The following is a 21,469-nucleotide window of genomic DNA, read 5'->3' on the forward strand; positions in this document are numbered from 1 at the left end:
CTGTAAACCCGCATGCGCGCGCCGGCCGGTTTGGGCGGAGGGTTCAAAATCTTCGGTGTGAGGGGAGAGCTGGAGTCCGGCGCATGCGTACTGACAGCCTGGTCCAGCTGCTGGGCTGTGCGCAGGCGCGATGCGGTGCGCGTGGGAACCTAGTGGTGGTTTGACGTTGGCCCCGGAGATGTCGTGTGAATGCCGGTCTCTGGACCTACCCGCAGGGTTGGTCCGGTGAGGAGAGTACGTCGTGAGGTAGGTGTGATGTCGTGGCTCTCGAGACGTGAAGGACCTCGTCCCGACCCTTGCTGTCTGTGTCGCGGACGCGGAGCCTTTCCGCGGACTGCGGTGGGGTGCGGGGGGCTGGGGACGCGGCGGCCGGGCGGTGGAGTCGGCTTTTCAGAAAGTCCTCAGCCCGCTCCGCACACGCGCTCTCTCCTCCGAGGGTGTCAGGTGGGTGCCGGTCGTTCGGCTTTAGCTGAGGAGGAGGTTGGGACGGTGTCGCCCTTGGTGTGGGGCCGGGGCGAGTGGCGTCTGAGGAAGGTCTGTGGCCCTGGCCGCCCTCGTGTCCCCCGGGCCGTGTGGAAGGTGGAGAAAGGCCTGGGCCCGAAGGGGGGTGGGGTCTGCTCTCCCGGCCCCGGGAAAAGCGAGCAGGACGGCGGCCTGCGCTGGAGCAGAATGCGAGCTGGACCTGAAAGACCCTGAAGCGTTGGGTCCGGGTAAGTGGGAGCGGGTGGCTCTTTCCAGATGCCCCCGGGATAGGAAGGCCTATGATGCCTTTCTCCCCCTTTCAACCGCACCTTGTGAAGAAGTGCATAGTAGAGTAAAATACACTTGTAATGTCAGCATTCTGCAAATTTGACCTGTCACTTGTGTAGTTCTGGTGGTGTTCTGTGTAGGAAATAGACATCGAACTCTGCTACGGCAATTCCCTGGCCGTCCAGTGGTTAGAACTAGGTGCTTTCACTGCGGTGTCCTGGGTTCCATCCCGGGCCAGGGCACTAAGATCCCAGAAGCCGTGTGGCGTGGCCAAAAAAAGAAAAAAAGAAAGAAAGAAAGAAAAAGAAATCTTTCCTCACGTTAATTTTGTCTTAGTACTTCCTACTATGGGTTTTCTGGGCAAAGTAATATTTATTTTCTTTTTCTTAAGTTTTCATCTGAGTTGTTATGTTGGGATATTTACCTAATGAGAATGCAGTGCTCTTTTGCCTTCTTTGTACGTACTTGTGGAGTGGTGCTAGAAAAATTATTAATGTATTTTCCTATAAGTGATTATCCAGAGTGTTTGTTAGATGGACTTAGGAAGATTGAAAGAGAAACCTACCACAGATTTGATAGGTACAGAATTTATAAAGTTAAAAGTCCTTAACTGTAAATGTTCTGGTTTCAGTGATTGCAAAGATGAGTCCCCCAGACTTAATGGTAAGCAGTGTATTTGTCATGTATGTCCTGCCTCTTGTGGTCGTAAGGTAACTTTGATCTATGTTAGACTGTTTGCACAGTCCGAAGGAAAACTGGCTCTTCTTCAGAAATACCAATCTGCAATTTATGCGCAGGATCAGTATTAACAACTGGATGTTGGCTTCCTTAAATAAAGCTGAAAGACCATAGGTCAGAAAACTAAAGACTTCTGTGGTCCCCCCTCTTTTATTCCCATATATCCAATAAATCACTGTCTTGATTTCCCCCCTCCTTTTTTTTTTAAGGAAAACTTTCCTCTTTTTCTCCATCTCTGCCTTTTCTGTTTTCCAGCACTGACTTTCAGCGGAAAAGTTCCAGGATTTTCTTTATTGGTCTTTTAGCCTTTTTTTTTTGGCCGCACCACACGGCTTGCAGGACCTTAGTTCCCTGACCATGGCTCGAACCCGGGCACCGGCGGTGAAAGCGGGGAGTCCTAATCACGGGACTGCCAGGAAATTCCCTAACCTTCATTTTAATTACCTCCATTTCATCCTCTGCATTGCCCTCTGATCCTTCTGGTGTTTGCTGCGCCAGACTGAGTCACATCACTCATTAGCATGGCATACAAAGCCTTTGGTACTCTTACTCCTGCCTGCCTCCCATTCTCCTCCACCTTTGCACATGCTTTTCCCTCTATCTGCAATGCTTTTCCTTTTGGATAGCAGGGAAAATTCTGTTCATATTCAAAAGCAAGTACAGACCTCCACCATGCTACAGAATTAATCACTAATTCCTCTGAACTACACTTTTTAGGTACTATAATTCTCTTGTGGTTTGGGACTTTATAAAATAATTCTCACATTTGTGTTTACTACCATGTGTATACTTATGGAAATTAGGAAGTATTTTACACCTGGCAGAGGGTTTTTGTATGGAATTGATAGGGATAACAATAGAAGCCCTTCCTTGTTGGCCCAACACCCCCGTGTCACTTTATGCCCATTGTTTCCACTGACTCCTTACTGGACTATGGGACGTTGGGGTTTGGGGGAAGGATATGGTCCTAGACTGAACCAGGAGGATCCATTCCTAGTTGTAGCCAGGCGTTTGGCAGCATGCTTGGTGTTGCCACGGCAAAGCTAGCACCTGCGATACAGGGGAATGTCATGCCCATGAAGAACCTGGGAGCTTGGAAGTAGGCCTCTGTAACTTCCCTTGGTTCTTTGCTGTTGCAGAATTCTTGGGCTGGCTGTATACAAGTTGAGGACTGGATGTCCTCGTGAGAGTAAGCAAGCAGGAGGCGTGACTATGGCATGCAGACCCTTCTGATTCCTAAGGGCTGCTTATCCTCAGCTATGTCCACAGATACTCTGTTTATCTCTGCTCTGCAAGTAGTCTCACTACTCTCTAGTTTCACTACCTTCTGTGTACTGTGTGTATACATTCCGTGTATATATTTCATGGGGGCCATCAACCCAAACTGGGAAAGATAGTCCCATCTTTATTTTTGTTAACCTCCTACTGAAATGTAACAGTTTAATGATTAGTAAAACTAGCCACAGTAGAATTAGTAGACTTAGAAACACCTATCGCCTTGTCACTAAAATAAATGACATTTTCACATCACAGTATTCTTAGAGCTGTCTCAAAATTTTATCAAAACCTCAAACTTATAGTTATTAGACTACCACTGTAAATTTTTATTTTTATAAGTCAGCTTCATTAAGGTATAGTCAACATAAAGAGTCACAAATTTTAGTGTATAATTCTTTGCCTTTTGACAAATACATATAGTTATATAATGAACTCTACAGTGCCATGATTTGTGTGTGGTAGTTATTAGACCCGTCAGTATTCTGGGCATTGAATCTAATTGTAAAGAAGCACATATACTACCATATTATACATTTGGTTTTTAAAATATTTTGTGATGATTTCAATTTGCTTGATTTCATTTGTAATCCTATGTATTTTATGTTAAATACTTAAATGTATTATCCTGAAAGGGTCCATAGGATTCACCAGACGAAGTTTCTCCATGACACAGATTAAGAGCTTCTATCACTGTCCATCTTCCCACCACTATCTTAGGGCATGGTAGAATATAGGCACCTTTTAAGCCTTTAAGGTCTAGTTGGCTAGTCACTGACGAGGTCAGAAAGTGGCAATATGGTGACAAGTTTGCAGTTTGTTCTCCTTGATTTATTTTAGCCTCATTGCATTTTATAAAACAGTTAGGGGAGGAAGGGATTGGATAGGAATTGAGAGAGGTCACATGGTATGATTTGCCTCAGTAGAAAACTCCCAGACAGAACCCGCTGATGAATGTAACAAATGGACTTAGAAAAAACTCCACAAATCTAATTTTTAAAAATATATCTTTAGAGCATTGAAGAAAAATATTGAAAGCAATGACTGACACAAAAGGCATGTAACAGAGTTTGGAAGAAGATAATCCTGAAAAATCTGATATCTCCTAACCCTTTAGTTGTTAGATACTTGTTATGTAGCCTTAGAGAATAATATTGTGGCAGTTCACCAAATACAGGTGAACTCCCTTGTGCCACCCCCTGCCACAATTCATTTGTGTGAAGGATGTACTGTCTACGCCAGGCTCCATTACCTCCTGACATGCTTCTGTGACCAAAGTGAAGGAGTCTAACCTGGAAATGCTGGGAACAGATAACTTCATAATATCTTTATGGTTTACATTTAATTTCTTTTTAGTAAAATTTTTTAGAATTTCAGTTAAAGTATATTCTTATTTCTTCATTTGCTTTAGAAGGTCATATTTACGTTACCTCTGATGTATTTTTCAGTAAATATGCAATTATGGAAAAAATTTCTTTGACTCTTGTATCCTTTTCTGGTGACGTTTCTTTTACTTTTTTATTTTAAAAGTTTTTATATTATCCACTTTGGGACTTGAGACAGCTGGTTTATTTATTTTTTCATATGTATATGAAGCTGGTTTTTTATTTTTTTAGTCTTTATTGGAGTATATTTGCTTTACAATGTTGTGTTAGTTTCTGCTGTACAGCAAAGTGAATCAGTTATACGTATACATACTGACATATCCCCTCTTAGATTTCCTTCCCATTTAGGTCATCACAGAGCATTGAGTAGAGTTCCCTGTGCTATACAGTAGGTTCTCATTATTTATCTATTTTATACATAGTAGTGTATATATGAGACAGCTGGTTTAAAATCACAACAAAAGAACAGGTTGAATAGAAATTAAAGGAGGAGGTGTAGCAATTTGAGAAGATATATCTGGTGCTAGATAGGGATCAGCAAACTTTGTAAAGGGTCAGATAATCTTTTAAGCTTTGTGGGCCACTTTCTGTTGACACTACGCAATTCTGCTGTTGTAGCATGAAAGCAAAAATAGACAACTTCTAAACAAATGAGTATCACTGTGTTCCAAAATCTTTATGGACACTGACATTTGAATTTCATGTAATTTCCATGTCATGAAATATTATTTTGAATTTTAGCTCAACCATTCTTAGCTCATGGACCATACTAAACAGTGGGCTTGTACTTACAAATGGACTTTGTACTAAAAAGAATTTTTACTATTCTGTACTGTTAACTTTGTACTATTACAATTTGTACCATTAAAGAGAAATTAAGAAAACAATTCCACTGTCCTTGTGTCTTGGCATCCTTGCACCTTTCCACATAGGCCATGCAAGCAAAGGCTATTCTGAGTTTTGGCGGAATGCTTTGTATTCCTCCTAGATCAAGAGACGATGAGAGGCTTGTAAGGAATCGTTATGGGACCTTCTGTCACTTCCTTCTCTCCTCTGGGAGGTTGTCGTGAGACAGTTCCTCATTGTCTCTGGATTCTGATGAGTTCTGAGGCTTTCTGCCTTGCCCCCTCCCCGCCCCTTTCCCCCCTCCAAAATAAAACTTCAGAATATAAAACCACTTAGCTACAGGCTAGAACTGACTCCTCAGCATCGAAATACTCCACAACTTGCACTGCAGGCATTCAGCCTCTCTTGCTTTGGTCTCATCCTTTTTGGAGTGTGGAACAGGGATTTGGCACATCTTTCATTGTCTCTGTAAATAATAAACTGTGTGAATCTAGAAGTGGATTGTTTTATCTTTACCAGCAGAATCAGTCGGGTCTCACCCTGTCTTATGAGTGTGTGACAGTGCCCTGCTACTCACCTTCATCCAGGTCAGTCCTTTGACTCTTAAGAATTTGCATTTTGGGGGAAGAGCAGAGAAGGTTTAATCAGCTCATTTATGATCTTAACAAACAGAACTGCAAAGCAAGAATGTCTTATCAATTCCATGAGTAATTAATTACTCAGTGCCTACTCTGTGCTGGGTATTGAGATACCCCAGTGAAGGGCTTTAGTTATAGTACTCTCTATAAACCTTCTGTGAACGAGTGGGGTAAAGGGAACACTCCCTTTTTGGGAATTGCTGATAATAAACCAGTCATACAGCTGTGGTATTCTCACATACATCTGTATATGGCTGGAATTGATATGTATCCCTGGAGGCCAGCAGGAAACTTATTCATCAGATGGTGTGAGAGACCAGAATTATAAGACTGCTGGCCCTCAGAGCTGCCAAGCCATTTGCCATGATGGAGGCGTTAAGAAGCCTTGTCCCTTTGCCCCTTTTCATTTTACCATGTTTGACAAATGAATTTGACTGAGGCTGAGGGAAAAAAAAATTTAACCAGGGTTTCAAATGAAATCAGTTAAGTTCTCCTTTCAAAAGGCCACAGCCAGAAATTTTAAAATTAAATTATCCACTGCTGGACATAATATGGAGAAACATTTGCTGTTATATACACTCTTAAGTGGAAGATTATGTTAGTACCACATTTCTTCAGAGCAGTTCGACACTATATAAATATGTGGAACTTGACCTGGTAATTCTAGTTCTAAGAATTTATGAAATAATCAGATATATGCATAAACTTGTGTATCAAAGTGTTAATTATGGCATGCTTATTATTGTAAAATATTAAAGAGAACACACGTTTGTAAACCCATACAACCCATACAAAGGATTACTCCAAAGTTAATTCTTTTTTTTTTTTTTTTTTTTTTTTTTTGCGGTACGCGGGCCTCTCACTGCTGTGGCCTGTCCCGCTGCGGAGCACAGGCTCCGGACGCGCAGGTTCAGCGGCCATGGCCCACGGGCCCAGCCGCTCCGCGGCATGTGGGATCCTCCCGGACCGGGGCATGAGCCCGTGTCCCCTGCATCAGCAGGCGGACTCCCAACCACTGCGCCACCAGGGAAGCCCCAAAGTTAATTCTTTAATTGAGGCATATTTATAGGAAAGATACCCATGATTTTATATATATATATGTGAAGTTGTTAACAGCTATTTTCCATAAGTAGATTGGATTATGGAATTTTTTTCTTTTAATTGTCTTTGCTTTCTTATTTTTCTGTAACAGACATGTATTGCTCTTATGATAAGAGTTGATTTTAAGTAAGTAAATAATTTAAAAGCCCTTATCTTCAAGGCATTACCCTTCAGCCAAAAATAAGAAAGAAAAATAAAATGGGGGGACTTCCCTGGTGGTCCAGTAGATAAGATTCCATGTCTCCAAGGCAGGGGGCACGGGTTTGATCCCTGGTCGGGGAACTAGGATCCCACATGCCGCGTGGTGTGGCCCCAAAATAAAAAAAAAAAAAAAAAAAAAGATTGTTTTTTTATATGTGGTGATTACAAATCACAAGTTAGGTTTCATTACAGATTTTTTTAAAATGCAGTTAAAGAATCTTCTAGTGAATTCATCTTTTCTTCTTCTTTTTTTTTTTTCCCCCTTTGGTTGTGCGGCATGTGGGATCTTAACCACTGGACCGCCGGGGAAGTCCCAAACTCATCTTTCTTTACATAGAGAAATCATAAATGCTTTTCTCCCCAAGGGCTCTAGGAAGGAGAAATCAATTTTGGTGGCTTACTTTGTGAGGACATAAGTACACTTCAACATTAGCTGCGTGGTTGTTAGGCTGCGCCCTCCAGACCTGCAGACCTTGTAATTGCCCAGCCGAGAGACTGAAGAAAGAGCCCGGAGACAGCGACACAGAGACGTTAATGGTTTATTGGATAGGGAGTCTTACAAGTCTTACAATTCAGTAGATGTGAAAATTGATGACCAGAGAAGTCACTCAAGACACAGTTACATAGTAATGAAAAGTGGAAGAGGAATCAAATCTTAGCACTCTTGGCTCCAGAGTCCATGTTCTTAAACATAGATCAGTGGTTCTTTAAATAAGCTTGCATTCCAGTGAGCTAGAGGGCTTGATGAAACACAGATGGCTTACTCTGTGTAACTGCGGATGGCTGGGTCCCACTTCAGAGTTTCTGACTCAGAAGTTCTGAGCTGAGGCCTGAGAATTTGCATGTCTAACAAGTTCCAGATACGGCTCCTGATGCTGCTGGCCTCAGGCACACTTTGAGAACCACTATATTATTATCTTAATTAAATGTTATTGAAGTGACCTCCATTTGACTCTCAAACTAGGAAATAAAAGAGAAGAGGGGCTTCCAAATAGTCTGGAATGGTGATGTTATTAGGGTCAATACAAAATATTTTTGCTGTTTTAAGTAGAGGAGAGAGATCAGAGCATGGGAAGAACAAGGGAAGAGGAAATTGACATTTAGCATTTACTGGGCACCTCTTGTGTGCCAGGCCTGTGCCAGGTGCTTCATGTTCAGAATATCATCATGCCATAGTATGAAGTAGGCTGTGATATCCGCATTTTACAGACTAGAAAACTGAAGTCGAGTGATGTTAAGTCACTTAGCTAAAGTTATAGAGTGACTAAGGTAGGATAAGAATTCAGGTTTGTCTACGCTTGTGGTTTTTCCTCAAAACCACCTTGGAAATGTGTCTTTGGAGGGCATTTGGAGAGACCCTGTCAGAATGAGCAGAAAACTAAAATTCTGGGTTAATTGTCTAATACGTGGCATGGAACTATCTTTAAGAATGTGAAAGTGGTGGTGTGTGAACTGGGGAGACGCTAAGTCTTGCTTTACCCATTTTTGGATGAAAATGGCCTATTTAAATGATTTACCTCTCAGGTATTAACCTGGGCAAGGGAATTGCAAGAGCCTCAGGGTAGCCATGCAAGAAGAGTTAGTTCACCTGACAACAGCTTTGGATTTCAAATGCTAAAGGAGGTCAATTACCCATGAAAATATCTGTTTGGGGCTGAATTGTGCCCCCTCCCTCCCAATTCACTTGCTGAAGTCCTCACCCCCAGTATCTCAGAATATTATGTATTTGAAGATAGGGCCTTTAAAGAGGTAATCAGTTAAAATGAGGGCATTAGGGTGGGCCATAATCCAATAAGACTGGTGTTCTTATAAGAAGAGATTGGCACAAACACAGAGAAAGGAACACATGAAGATACAGGGAGAAGGCTGCTGATTTTTTTTTTTTTTTTTTTTGGCACTACTGTTATCCCCATCTTAAAACAGTGTTGACACATACTAGGAGTTCAATAAACATTTATCCTTAAGCTAAATTAAAATGAATTAAACAAAAAATTGAATGGAAAAATCTACACGAGTTAATTTTTACCTCATGGAAAACTATGTTGCACCAAAAACTCCCTGGTCTTGGACTCCTCCATTGCTCATTAATATAACCGTCATCTTGTTTGTGGACAGGATGATGCAGCATGAGCAAGGTCCTCAGCCACACAGGTGTCTGAAGGTAAAGCTGAGAATCCCAGGAGCAGAGCAGAAGGAGCTGTGGAAGGGGCACAGAGCTGGAACTTGGGCCAAGTAAGGGGGCCTCACAGGGTTACTCCCAGTAGACTGGCATCTGGTCTGCTTTCTGCCACCATAGATACAATTTGCAGATATGAGGGTGTGCAACCAACTGACCCAGGTGTTAGTCACAGGATGGGCACTTGGCAAAATAACTGACCTGGGTAAAAGGCCTTGAGTGTGAATTACAAAGAATTTCCCACAGAGAGAAAACAAGCCCCTGTAATCACATCACAGCGTTCAGCTCACTGATTCTGAATACAGCTACTGCTTACCTTTTGTCATCTGGAACACACGGCCCCTGGTCCCCATCGGTCCGAGTACTCTGGACTAGTCATGCCATGTGTGCCAGTGAGATAGCTCTTAGGTTGAAAACATAATGATAATAACCAGCCCCTTTCCCCAAATGAAATGCAGCTGGATTTCTTTGCCCATCTTTCAGCTCAGAGTCAAAATCAAAGTCTCTGGATAATAGACTTGGGGGGACTGGAAATAGGAAACAACATATCATTTCAAACCGTTCAGAAGGCAGGGGGCTGGAAAGGTGTTGGACCTGGGAGGACAGGGGCTGGAGGGAAAGATCACAGAACCAGGCCCTAGTTCCAGTCCTGCCAGTGATGTGCTAAGTGATCCAAGGGAGTCATTTGTTCTCTGAGCTTCAGTTTCCTCATCTGCCAAACAGAGGTTTTAGCTATTTCCTCCTAGTCATTTCTAGAAAGCTGTTACTAAAACACGTTAGAAATGGTCAGGCCAATAGTTTAATGTTGGTAACACAATGTGAAATATCCTTATCAATAAATGAAATAATACTGCTCAGGGCTTACTGCTATGTCTGAATTTATTGCTGTGTCTGAATTTGGAGGCTCAGGTGGGGAAAGGTGTTACCAGATTGATAAAATTCATATTTGCGTCATCGTCCATGACATGTGCTAGCACCTGATGGATTCCAGGCGCTCTTTCTGATGCTTGGGGATCTAGAGTTCGTTCCTCATGAAACTTACACCTTGCAAAAACGCACTCTAAACGTACAGAGTCATCAAGTAACTCAACAGTCAAGTAACTACAGGAATAGAAGGAAACCAAGAGATGAAGTGGTCAGCTCTGTAAAGAAAGTCAACATAGCCTGCCTCCTTAATCATGACTTACCATATTCAAGACTGTGTCCCTCAGAATCGTTACTGCTTCAATAGGAAGGAATAGAAAAGAAACTTGGAAAAATAAGACATTTTTGAGTGAGATAAAAAGCAGAAGGCAACCCACAGTTAATTTAACTCAAAGTACTGGGTTCAGTGAGTGTGAGCATAGTAGGTTCCTTTACTCAAGGCAAATGTCTGTTCAGAGTTAAAGCAGGAGCTGGAAAACCTTAAGGCAAACAGAAGTCAAATTTTCACAGAGGTACAAAGGTCATGATACAGAGGGAGAGGAGCAATTAACATGGGGTGGGGAGCAGACGGGAATCAGTGAAAAGTTTACCGATGAGATGGCATTTTAATGAAGCTTTGCAGGGTTAGTATTTCAGCTGATAGAGGAGGAGAGAGACTGGAGAGCCATCTAGCCAAAACTCAGGCATGAAAATCCATTGGGTGTGGGGAAATGCAGTGGGGAATGAGGCTGGAAAGATAAGCTATGATGAGATGACACGGCCCGGTCTAGGATGACACACGTGAGGTGCCTGGGGTGCACAATTTAAGGAGGCATTCACTCTCAGGGTCAGACAAGCGGGGTTGGCACAGTGGCTTTGGTCATTAAGTAGAGGGTTGATGTCAAAATTTCCCACATGAGAGACTTCTGCTTCTGGTAAGATGGAGTAGATGTACCTTTCCTTACGCTTCCCACTAACTGCAACTAAAAACCCTGAACATATAAAACAAACATAAGACTCTGACAGATGGAGAGACGAAAACAGACAAGCTTAGTAACCTTGAGATCCAAGGAAACATGGTGGTGAGTCCCCTGGATTTTGTTTTTGCTTCATATTTCCAGACTTGGAGCCAAAGAAGCTGGCAACCTGGAAACACCAGTGGGTGCAGACAAAAAAAGCCCAACAAAAGCCTGCTGTTTCTAGCCAAAGGACCAGGAAACAGGCAGCCTAGAAAGAAGGAAATAACTGCTGTGTTCCAGTCAAATGCCACAGAAAAAACTGGTCTCACTTCTCCTCCCCTTTCTGTCCCCCACAGCAGAGACTACATGCAGAAACTAGACTTCCATTATCACCAGGCTCTAAAGAGGTGTCCCAACCCCCTCTCTCCAGGTTAGTGCCCGAGAAGCCTGAGTAGAGCTGAGACCTGCATCCCTTCCCAGCCCCTGTGGTGTCAGTGGAGACCTTGGGAAGTCTGGACTTCCGCCCTCATCTGGTGGAGATGAGGCACTGTTCCACCTAACTGATGCAGTGATACCAGAAGAAGCCTAGTGGAAATTCAAGACTTTATCTCCCAGCAGTAATAAAGCCACCTCCAATGTGATGTCATTGGAGACCAAAGCACGAGGGGTTTTTTCTTCAGTCTTTACCATAAGAACCTAATTGAGTTCCTAAAGGTAACAATCATGAAAGTGTGCCCCCCACCACCAAAAACAAAACAAAACAAAACTGAGCCTCCAGGAGGTTTTTGGTTTTGTTTTGTTGTTTTTGTTTTGTTTTTTGGTTTGTTTGTTTTCTCTCTTAAGCTAGTCCTCATTCAGTAATTCATCAATTACTATTTAATTGTTCCTACCCATTGCTGGCTCCAGCAGTGACTTCTTCTCCTGGCGTACTGTATGCCATGATTCTCTGTATTCCCCTGTCTCTTAACTTTTGGGGGTGGCTATTTTCCATGTGACTTCAATTCTCTTGTTAACTTAAGAAGACTTGTTGATTTTCAATTTGTTCCAATTGTTTTTTCTTGTTTTGAGGATGACAGTTCCCGAGCTGTTTACATTTTGGAATGGAAATTGGAAGGTCCATGATTATTTTTATTTATTTTTTCTGTGGGTTCCTTAGACTGGATAATCTCAATTGACCTGTCTTCACTTTCTTCTCCCTGTTCAAATCTGTTGTTAAGCCCCTCCAGTGATTTGTTTTTTCAGTTATTGTACTTTCCAACTCCAGAATTTCCATTTGGTTCTTTTAAAAAATAATTTCTCTCTCTATTGATATTCTCTATTGGAGACATTATTCTCATACTTTCCTTTAGTTCTTTAGAAGTGGTTTACTTTGGGGTTTTCCCTGGTTGTCCAGTGGTTAAGATTCCACGCCCCCAATGCAGGGCTCCCGGGTTCGATCCCTGGTCAGGGAATTAGATCCCGCATGCCTCAACTAAGAGGCCACATGCTACAACTAAAAGATCCTGCACGCGGCAATGAAGATCCCATGTGCTGCAACTAAGACCCAGTGTAGCCAAGTAAATAAATTAATTAATATTAAAATAAAAAGAAGTTTTACTTTGGTTTACTTTGGACATGTTTAAAATAGCTGATTTAAAGTCTTTGTCTAGTAGAGCCAACGTCTGGGCTTCTTCAGGGAAAGTTTTTTTTTTAAATTTTTATTGGAGTATAGTTGATGTACAGTGTTGTGTTTCAGGTGTACAGCAAAGTGAATCAGTTAGACATATACATATATCCACTCTTTTTTCTTTTCTTTTCTTTTTTTTTTTTTAGATTTCTTTTCCCATATAGGCCATTACAGAGTATTGAGTACAGTTCCCTGTGCTATACCACAGGTTCTTATTAGTTATCTATTTTATATAAGGTAGTGTGTATATATCAGTCCCAATCTCCCAATTTATCCCCCTCCCCCAGGGAAAGTTTTTATTGATTGCTTCCCTCCTCCCCCTTTTTGTGGGCCATACTTTCTTGTTCCTTTGCATATCTTACATTCTTTTGTTGAGAACTGCACATTTAAAATAATATAGATAATAAAGAGTTCCCTGGTGGCCTAGTGGTTAGGATTCCAGGCTTTCACTATCATAGCCTGGGTTCAGTCCCTGGTTGGGGAACTGAGATCCTGCAAGCCACACACCACGGCCAAAAAAAAGCAAGAAAAAATAATATAACATGGCAACTCTAGAAATCAGGTTCTCCCCATTCTCCAAGGTTTGTTGTTGTTGTTTGTTTAGTGACTTTTCTTAACTAATTCATTGTAAAGTCTGTATTCTTTATTGTGTGTGGACCCTGAAGTCTCTACTGATTAGCTTAGTAGTCAGCTAATGATTGGCTACTAAGCATTTAAGATTACCTTAAATGCCTGGAACCAGTATACCTCCCAGTCTTTCATGAGGGGCTCTGTGTGCCTACTGGGGCATGTCATCAACAGTATCAGCCAAGCAGTTGAAAACTCTGCCTTTACCTTCACTTCCTCCTTGGGAAAAGCTTCAAGGTCAGCCGGGGTTGAATGCATAGGGCCGTCTCATGTCTTTCTTGAGCATGCTCACAACCCTGCATGCACACGGCTCTATACATGTGCGTGGACTTCTAGACGCCTACGGATATGTCAGAGCTGTTCAGAACCCCTATGGACATCTAATTTACCAGCTTTTCCTTTACGCTTTTTGGCTAGTCTGTCAGTTGCCCCAAATAATCCAATGCCTCAGAGAGCCAGGAAGTTAAAACATTTTGTCAAAAGTTTTGCCAAAAGTTCTGTGAGGAGAAGACTTTTTTTGCTCTGAGTGGACTCCAAGTTAGGTCAAATGCAGATAGCTTTGCAAGCAAGTGATGTCTTCCAGAAAACCAGCAGATGAGTCAGCTAATGACAGTTCTTTGGGAATGAGACTCTGAAAGGGCTCTACCTCTATTCTGCTCCCTCTCGTGGCTGCGTTGGAATCTAGGCTGTTGAAAATAAGGCTACCATGGAGCTGGAGAGTGAATGATGGAACAGTGCCACAAAGCATGCTGTTCAATACTGAGATTCAGTTGTTCTTAAATAAATGTTTCCTGAGCTGCTGAAAGCTTATAGTTAGTATCCAGAGTCAGAAAAACCTGATTCTGACAATTTCTTTTTTTGCCACATTTTTCATTGCTTTTACAGAGGAGAGAATTTTCAGAGATCTTATGCCACCATTTTGGGTTATATCTCCCCTGCAGTTTGTAACCTCACCCAGGGTTTGGCCAGAGCAGCAAGGAATAACCCTTTGTAGTTAAAGTAATTCCCTCATTTAATGGAACCAGCTTTGCTGATGTGAGTACCTTGAAATCACAGAAACCCGATTTAAAACAGATATCCTCTTCAAATTGCTATTTGAAATCTTTTTGTCTTAACTATAAATTATGATAATATTCTGAAGTCAATGAACCTATATCCAAATCCTGTTCAAAGCTACAAGTATATACTATTTCATTGTGTTACTAAAACATAAAGTCTAACCAGCCTTCTATGACTGTACTTTTAGATATGAGTATTTTTAGATATTAGCCTCCCCACATCACTGTCTTTTTATTTTGTTGAAATCCCAAATTTGCTTCCCCCCCCCCCAAATTTGCTCTTGATTAGCAGTCAAACCTTAAATGGTCCTCTGAGAGAAACAAAATCTGAAAAGGTGAGATTGAAATTAAATGATTTAAAATAGTATTTGGGCATTCACATTTCCATTGGTGCTAAAATATATCTGAACACGGAATGGAATTCAGAACTCCATGAAAGAGAGCTGGTGTCCAAAGAGTTGATGTCACACAGCCTAAGGCCTGATAGGCGTACAAGTTGGAGCTGGACAGTGGTTGTCCATTCTGGTCGCACTGGTGGAGACTGTGCTTCTAAAAGCGAGCTCTTCAAACTTACATCTCAATTACTCCTAACAAGGATAATTAGAATTTTCTTTCTCAGATTAAGGGTTTGAGAAATTCCTGATAAGATGTACTGTTCCCTAAAGTTGATTTTAATTGTAATTTTTTTAAACTGTCAGCATTTATCCAGCTCTGGTGACTTAGATACTCGTAAGTATGCTTTGGCAGTTGGATTGTTTATTCCTCTCTTCTGGCTCACTTTTCCCCAGTTTCAGGGAGTCAGATTAAACAAATTGCTTATTCCACACAAATGGGGCTTCCTGGAAAGATTTAGCGTTTAGGAGGAAAAATGGCAGTAGTCAGAGGGAGAATTGAAAGCTTCCTTTTCCTGAAACACATATCACAAAATAGATTAGTGTATTCTTAGTATTTTTGAACATAACATTTAAAAAAAGTCATTCCCTTAATAATTGCCGTAGAAGATTTTTAAGCCTGAGGTACAGGGAAGGGTTTAATTCTGACTCTGAAAGGGAACTTATTTCAGGAGGCCCAGGTGTTTGGGAATAAAACCATTTGCTCGAGTGCAGGCTGGTTATTTACAGCTGCACTTTACTGCACGTGAAAGAGAGAAAAAGATTCTTCCCACTTTCTTTCCTTCCTTCTCTCTGGACTTTGCATTTCAGTCCCATCTCATTTAGAAATGAACCCTTTCCCCCGTCTCTGGGCCAGCTTAGGGTCCTGGGCCCCCGCTAGGAAGACTCATTTGTGTTTTACACGCATAAGGATCTGTGGTTTGGGTTCATTCTTCCTCCACTGAAGGAAGCATATTGAGGTTGCTCGGTGGCTGTGGGGAGGGAAGCCACATTCACTGCTTGCCTGCACTTCTCTGCCTAGGTGAAGCTTCCCAAGTTAACACGGTAATTATGTTCTGCATTGGTGGCGGTATCCTTTTGGCTGTGCTTGTGCTGATGGCTGCTGTCATCTGTCTTTACTACAAAGTAGCCAACGCATTGAAGTGAGTGATGTGGGTAAGAGTGGCTAACGCTCCCTCAGATGGGATCCTGGGGCTCTGTGCTTGAGTAGGGTCATTCCTTGCCCCATGGCCGCACCCCGGGTGAGGTCAGGAACAGCGGGAGGGTTTGAGACGACAAAGGCAGTGCGTGTAGAATCTTGGTTTCTTCGCCTTCCTGTTTGGGGCTCTGAGCTCATAAGTAGAATGTTCTCAGCCAGGTGGCTCTGTGCTGCTTTGCTGTTACTTGGCCTCGTTGAGTTTACCCTCAGCTGGCTAATTCCACACACTGCAGACTGCAGACTGTGTGAATGAGTCTCTCTGCCTGTGTTCACTCAGAGGACGGGCTGAGTTGATCTTCTCTTGCCTGAGTTGATCTTCTCTTGCCTGAGCTCTCAGTGTGTCCTTGGCCTTGGGGACAGTGAGGTGGGCCTATAGGACTTTGGGGAAGCTGAGTTGTGTGAAGATCCTGGGGTTTGCCTAACAAGGGAGTGTAGATCAGAAAAGTGAGCATTCGATTTTGGGGAAAGGAACCTTCAAATATGGGAGAGATTGGTTGCCAGAAGCAGTGGTGTTCCCATTCATTAACGTTCCAAGGAGGCAGCATAAGTTGTTGAACAGAGCCCTGCATCAAGCTTTCAATGACCTGCCTTTTATTTACAGCTCCTCCTCTGCTTGTATGTGTTTGATCAAGCCACTGTGTTTCTCCATGTCTCAGATTCCTTATCTAATAATGGAGAGAAAAAACAAGCAAAAAAGCAGTGGTTTTCCCATTCTAGGGAAGTTAGGCCTGTGTGCTGGAAGGTGAATCCCAGCACCCAGGGGACGGCTGACTTTGGCACCTGTCATGCTCTGCACTTGGAGGACTTGCAGTGATCATCTCGTGACCCACACTTGCAATTCACTCTCCCTTATTTGCTGTAACCTGATTTTACATTTCTGGCAATCTTAGGAGAGAAAGGGATTAGACAGGAACTTGGGACGGGGACAGAGCACTTTAGTCTTGGGCTGGTATCATGTGTTTCATTGGCTCCAGTCCTAAGCTTCTGAGATACCTCTGACAAGTTGTAACAAATGGACTGAGAAGAAAAATTCTAATCCTATGCTCTGTGTATGTCTTTTCTTAAGAGTTCCAAAGGTACCTATTTCTTCAGCCTTAAAAGATGATCCAGACATGGTCACCCAGGACAAGGTCACTGCGGCCATCACCACTGGGTCTTATCCCAGCCTCCAGTGCTGTGATGAATGTAACTTGTATGCTGGCTTTGATGCCCTGCCACCGTGCTTCTGTGATGCAAACGAGGGACTCTGACTTGGGTGGGCACAAATATCTTTGTGAGCGATATTTCTTTATTAGTAGAATGTTTTATTATTCAAGTCAAGTTTTATACTGTTTACATTATATCATGTACTATGTAACATATTTATGTACTTTTGAATAACTGAAATATTGAAAATAATCCTCTCTGCCTCCAGTATTGTTGTTGTTAGTTATAAAAGTACTTAAATTTGTGTAGTACCCACTTTGGGACTTGGGGCAACTAGCTTATAAAGTTATACTGCAATGTAAGGAGAGTTAGAGTAGAAAATACACCTATATATCCAACCCCAGAAAAAAAATATTGACCTTAGAGTGTTTCTAGTTTCAGACCCTGCTAAACTTCCCACGGTCGGCCCTCCTCCTTCTAAGGGCTTCATTCACTCTCATCCAGCTACTCTACCATGGGCAGTTGTTACACTGCCCTGGAGGGAAACTCCATTCATCCCAGAGGGAGAACAGCCAGATGGGCTACCTCTGGGTTGAGGTTGCCTGATATGTGCAATCATGGGGTTGAGCTCTGTGGTGTCAAAAGGACATTTTAAAAACCTGAGATTCCTCCTCCTGCTATCCTCCAAATCTTCAGAAGCAGATTTTTTTCTTCTTTTTGGATCACTTTAACACTGATTATTGCTGACTCAGCTGTCAGTGTCTTTAACTGCCAACAGGAACCTCCCGCTGAATGGTGAAGCCCAGATCCTCCTGGTCTCAGCAGTAGGCAGGAGGGTGCACCCCTTGTCACTCCTGCTCGTCTGCTCCCTTCTGTTCCTGCTTTTTCCTCTGAACCTCTGGAACCCCCTTCTAACCATAGACTCTCCATTTGTAACCACAATTTGTTCTTTTTTTTTTAAAAAAAAAAACATTTGAAATGTTGATAGCATGTAGGGCGCGGTCAGCTAACTGCTACGCGGCAGGAAGCTGAAATAAGCTGAGTCATCCTTCCTGTGGCCACTGCGCTTGCGCTAAGTATACTAATGAGGTTTTAAAGTAGCGACCTATCCGATGCTGGCTCACAAATCGCACCATCGGCGAAAGCCAATCACAGAGCGACACATGTTCTTAATCCCTATATAAGCAGACTGCTATAGGATTGCGGGGTCTTCCTTCCATCTTTCTTCAACCAAGCTGTGCTCCAATAAAGTGTGATACGAGAAGAATCTTGCGTGTGGCGGCTCGTTATTCTGCCGGTCAGAAACGGCTCGCCGCAAGTGGTGCCGAAACCCGGGAACTTTGCGCCCTGCATGGAGGACCGATTCAGAACTCGACACACGGAGTGGTAACCGTCGGTGAGTAGTCCAGTCAGGATCAAGATCCGATCTGGGTGCCATCAAGACTGACGAGAATTGTTGAAGAAAACTTCAGAGAAGATGCTGAGCTGGATGTTCCTGATGATTCTTAATCGAAGTCTTTGTATTAGTTGGAATTCCACAAAGGATTATTCAAATTGTGCAACTGAGTGCTGCCGGGCTGGAGCCCGTTGCCTTTGGAGATTTTGCCTCTTGGCTCTCTTCTGCCTTTTCTTCCTTTGGGGAGTGGGTGGGGGTAGGAATCTTTGGAGTCTGCTGTGTATTTGGGATTATGCTGTGTCTCTGGTTGGTCTGTCGTGTGCGCATCAGGGCACATCGAGATAGGGTCCTGCTCACTCAGGCACTTCTGGCTATTAATGAAGGAGATTCGCCCGCAGCCTGGCTCTCCGCCCTGAATAATTCGAAATGATTGCCCTTGCACAGAGAGGCCTTGTTGCCATTGCACCTCTATAGGGAGTCATTCATTCATTGTCCTGATTGCCCTTGCACAGAGAGGCCTTGTTGCCATTGCACCTCTATAGGGAGTCAGCCATTGTCCTGATTGCCCTTGCACAGAGAGGCCTTGTTGCCATTGCACCTCTATAGGGAATCAGCCATTATTCTGAGTCAGCCTTTGCACCCTGCAGCCCTTGTTGGCATTGCACGCAGGAAGGTGTCTCAGACATGCCAACGGAAAACTGCCCTCGAACAGTGAGCACATCATGAGGTGAACACTTGTACGGGCTACATTCCGCTTGGTGTTCTAATAAATAAAAAAGGGGGAGATGTAGGGCGCGGTCAGCTAACTGCTACGCGGCAGGAAGCTGAAATAAGCTGAGTCATCCTTCCTGTGGCCACTGCGCTTGCGCTAAGTATACTAATGAGGTTTTAAAGTAGCGACCTATCCGATGCTGGCTCACAAATCGCACCATCGGCGAAAGCCAATCACAGAGCGACACATGTTCTTAATCCCTATATAAGCAGACTGCTATAGGATTGCGGGGTCTTCCTTCCATCTTTCTTCAACCAAGCTGTGCTCCAATAAAGTGTGATACGAGAAGAATCTTGCGTGTGGCGGCTCGTTATTCTGCCGGTCAGAAACGGCTCGCCGCAATAGCACATATTTAATTTATTTTTATTTATTTATTTATTGGCTGCATTGGGTCTTCATTGCTGCGCGTGGGCTTTCTCTAGTTGCGGCGAGCAGGGGCTACTTTTTGTTGCAGTGCACAGGCTTCTCATTGCGGTGGCTTCTCTTGTTGCAGAGCACGGGCTCTAGGCACACGGGCTTCAGTAGTTGTGGCACAAGGGCTCAGTAGTTGTGGCTCGCGGGCTCTAGAGTGCAGGCTCAGTAGTTGTAGTGCACGGACTTAGTTGCTCCACGGCATGTGGGATCTTCCCAGACCAGGGCTCGAACCCGTGTCCCCTGCCTTGGCAGGCAGATTCTTAACCACTGCGCCACCAGGGAAGTCCCCGCAATTCATTCTTTCATTAACAAAACCCTTGCTTAGTGAGCATCATGTGTTTTACTCAAGGTAAAGAATTGACTCGTAACAGGTGGTTGGTTACCTGCTAAAAGGGATGGAAAAGGTAACAGGAAATAATGAAGGAAACGGCTACTATCTCTAGGCTAACAGGGAGGTAACAATGGTAGGACTAAGCATTTGGAAGAGGCCACCTCCTGGCTGAGTTTCAGTGCCCAGCAGAGGGCTTGGCTGATGAGGGAGTGTTCAGCGCTTTAGTGCTCGTGAAATTTGCCAGAGGGATGTGGGAGCTGGGGCTGCTGTCACACAGTAGCCCTTGGAATGTCTGGGAAACTCGATGGAGGGTGAGTGTCCCCAATCTCAGTAAGAGTTTCAAGAGGCAAATTCAAGGCTGCACCTTCCCTGGAACCTGCCTTCCAGCCGGACGTGACGCGTCCTTCTTGAGTTCCTGGAGCACTTCCTCCCTCTCCTGGCACCTACTGCTTTCTGCCCCTTCTTAGGAGTTCAAATGCAGTTCTATTTTCTCTTGTCGCCAGCAAGCCCCTGAGCACGTCCAATTTCCCTCTGAACCCCACCCAGTGGGCAGCTCAGTGCCCAGCATCTGGGAGGCCCTGCACAAGTGTGTTCCAAATGTGGGGAATATGCCATAAGTCCAGGCATCGCAGGGTCCTTGAGGGAGGCAAGATGGAGTAAGCGGTCTTTGAGACAAACCCCTCTGGTTGGCAGTACGGACAGAGTGTAACACAGGGGCTTTAGAACTGGACACAGTTGGTTCCAATCCAACTCTGCCTTTCACAAGCTAGTGCCACTGGAGAAGTTTCTTAACTTCTCTGAGCCTGGTGGCTGGGGGCTGCCAAACAGGCAGCCACATTCCTGATGCCCAGAGGCCCTCTCTTTACTCCTGTGTATGCGTATACAGTATGCTGGGGATACACCATGGATACAACAGCATCTCTGCCCTCAGCGAACAAGTTCTTAGGGGCCTGATTGAATTCCAGCTCCAAATCAAAACAGATTTCCCCCATTTTCTTCTTAATATTTCCATGTAGATCTTCCAAATACTTGCCCCAGTGGCCATGCGGGTGAATCTCCTCTGCATTCGCTCATATAACGAATAAGATCTTTTCTAACCCAATGTGAAAACACTTAAGAACTTACTTAGAATGGGCAAATCAAATTAAGTATTTAAAAACAGCGCTGAAAAATTATCTGGTCACTGGCCCATCAGTCATCCCTCTGTCAGGAACTGACTAAACATCCACTGGTGGCCATGCGAGGGGCGTATTCAGAGGTGCGTCAGGTGCCATAGTGTAATACGAAGAAAACTGTCAAATACTGTGACTCACTAGAGAGTGTAAAATCATATAACCAGGAATAAAAAAAACTTTGTAGTGCAGCTATTGAGCTATACCATGCACTATCAGCATATAATAATATATAATATCAATGTTGTTTTTTCTTTAGTCTTAGCAGACTCAAAGGGGTGCCTTAGACCTGATGGGTGGAGCTGGAAGTCCAAGCTCCCCACCT

The 21,469-nt window shown here is 43.5% G+C and overlaps 1 protein-coding gene across 10 annotated transcripts in view; it reads left to right on the forward strand.

Moving 5' to 3' along the window:
- Positions 1–89: 89 nt before the first annotated feature.
- The window catches only part of C16H10orf120 (chromosome 16 C10orf120 homolog), a 46,450-nt gene continuing 25,070 nt past the window's right edge, over positions 90–21,469 (forward strand). For 2 of the 10 annotated variants that reach the window (XR_012326864.1, XR_012326866.1), the window contains exon 1: positions 90–246. Coding sequence is in view for 1 of the 10 variants with exons in the window: in XM_033841535.2 (XP_033697426.1) it covers positions 15,766–15,857; positions 16,980–17,163 (276 nt within the window). In the remaining 9 variants the exon portion in view is untranslated. Of the gene's footprint in view, positions 247–15,736; positions 15,858–16,979; positions 19,243–21,469 lie in introns of those variants that run through there. The other 8 variants (XM_073793851.1, XM_073793850.1, XM_073793852.1 and 5 more) reach the window with 6 other exon arrangements.

The sequence above is a fragment of the Tursiops truncatus genome, chromosome 16 (genome assembly GCF_011762595.2).
Source record: "Tursiops truncatus isolate mTurTru1 chromosome 16, mTurTru1.mat.Y, whole genome shotgun sequence".
Classification (NCBI taxonomy): Eukaryota; Metazoa; Chordata; class Mammalia; order Artiodactyla; family Delphinidae; genus Tursiops; species Tursiops truncatus.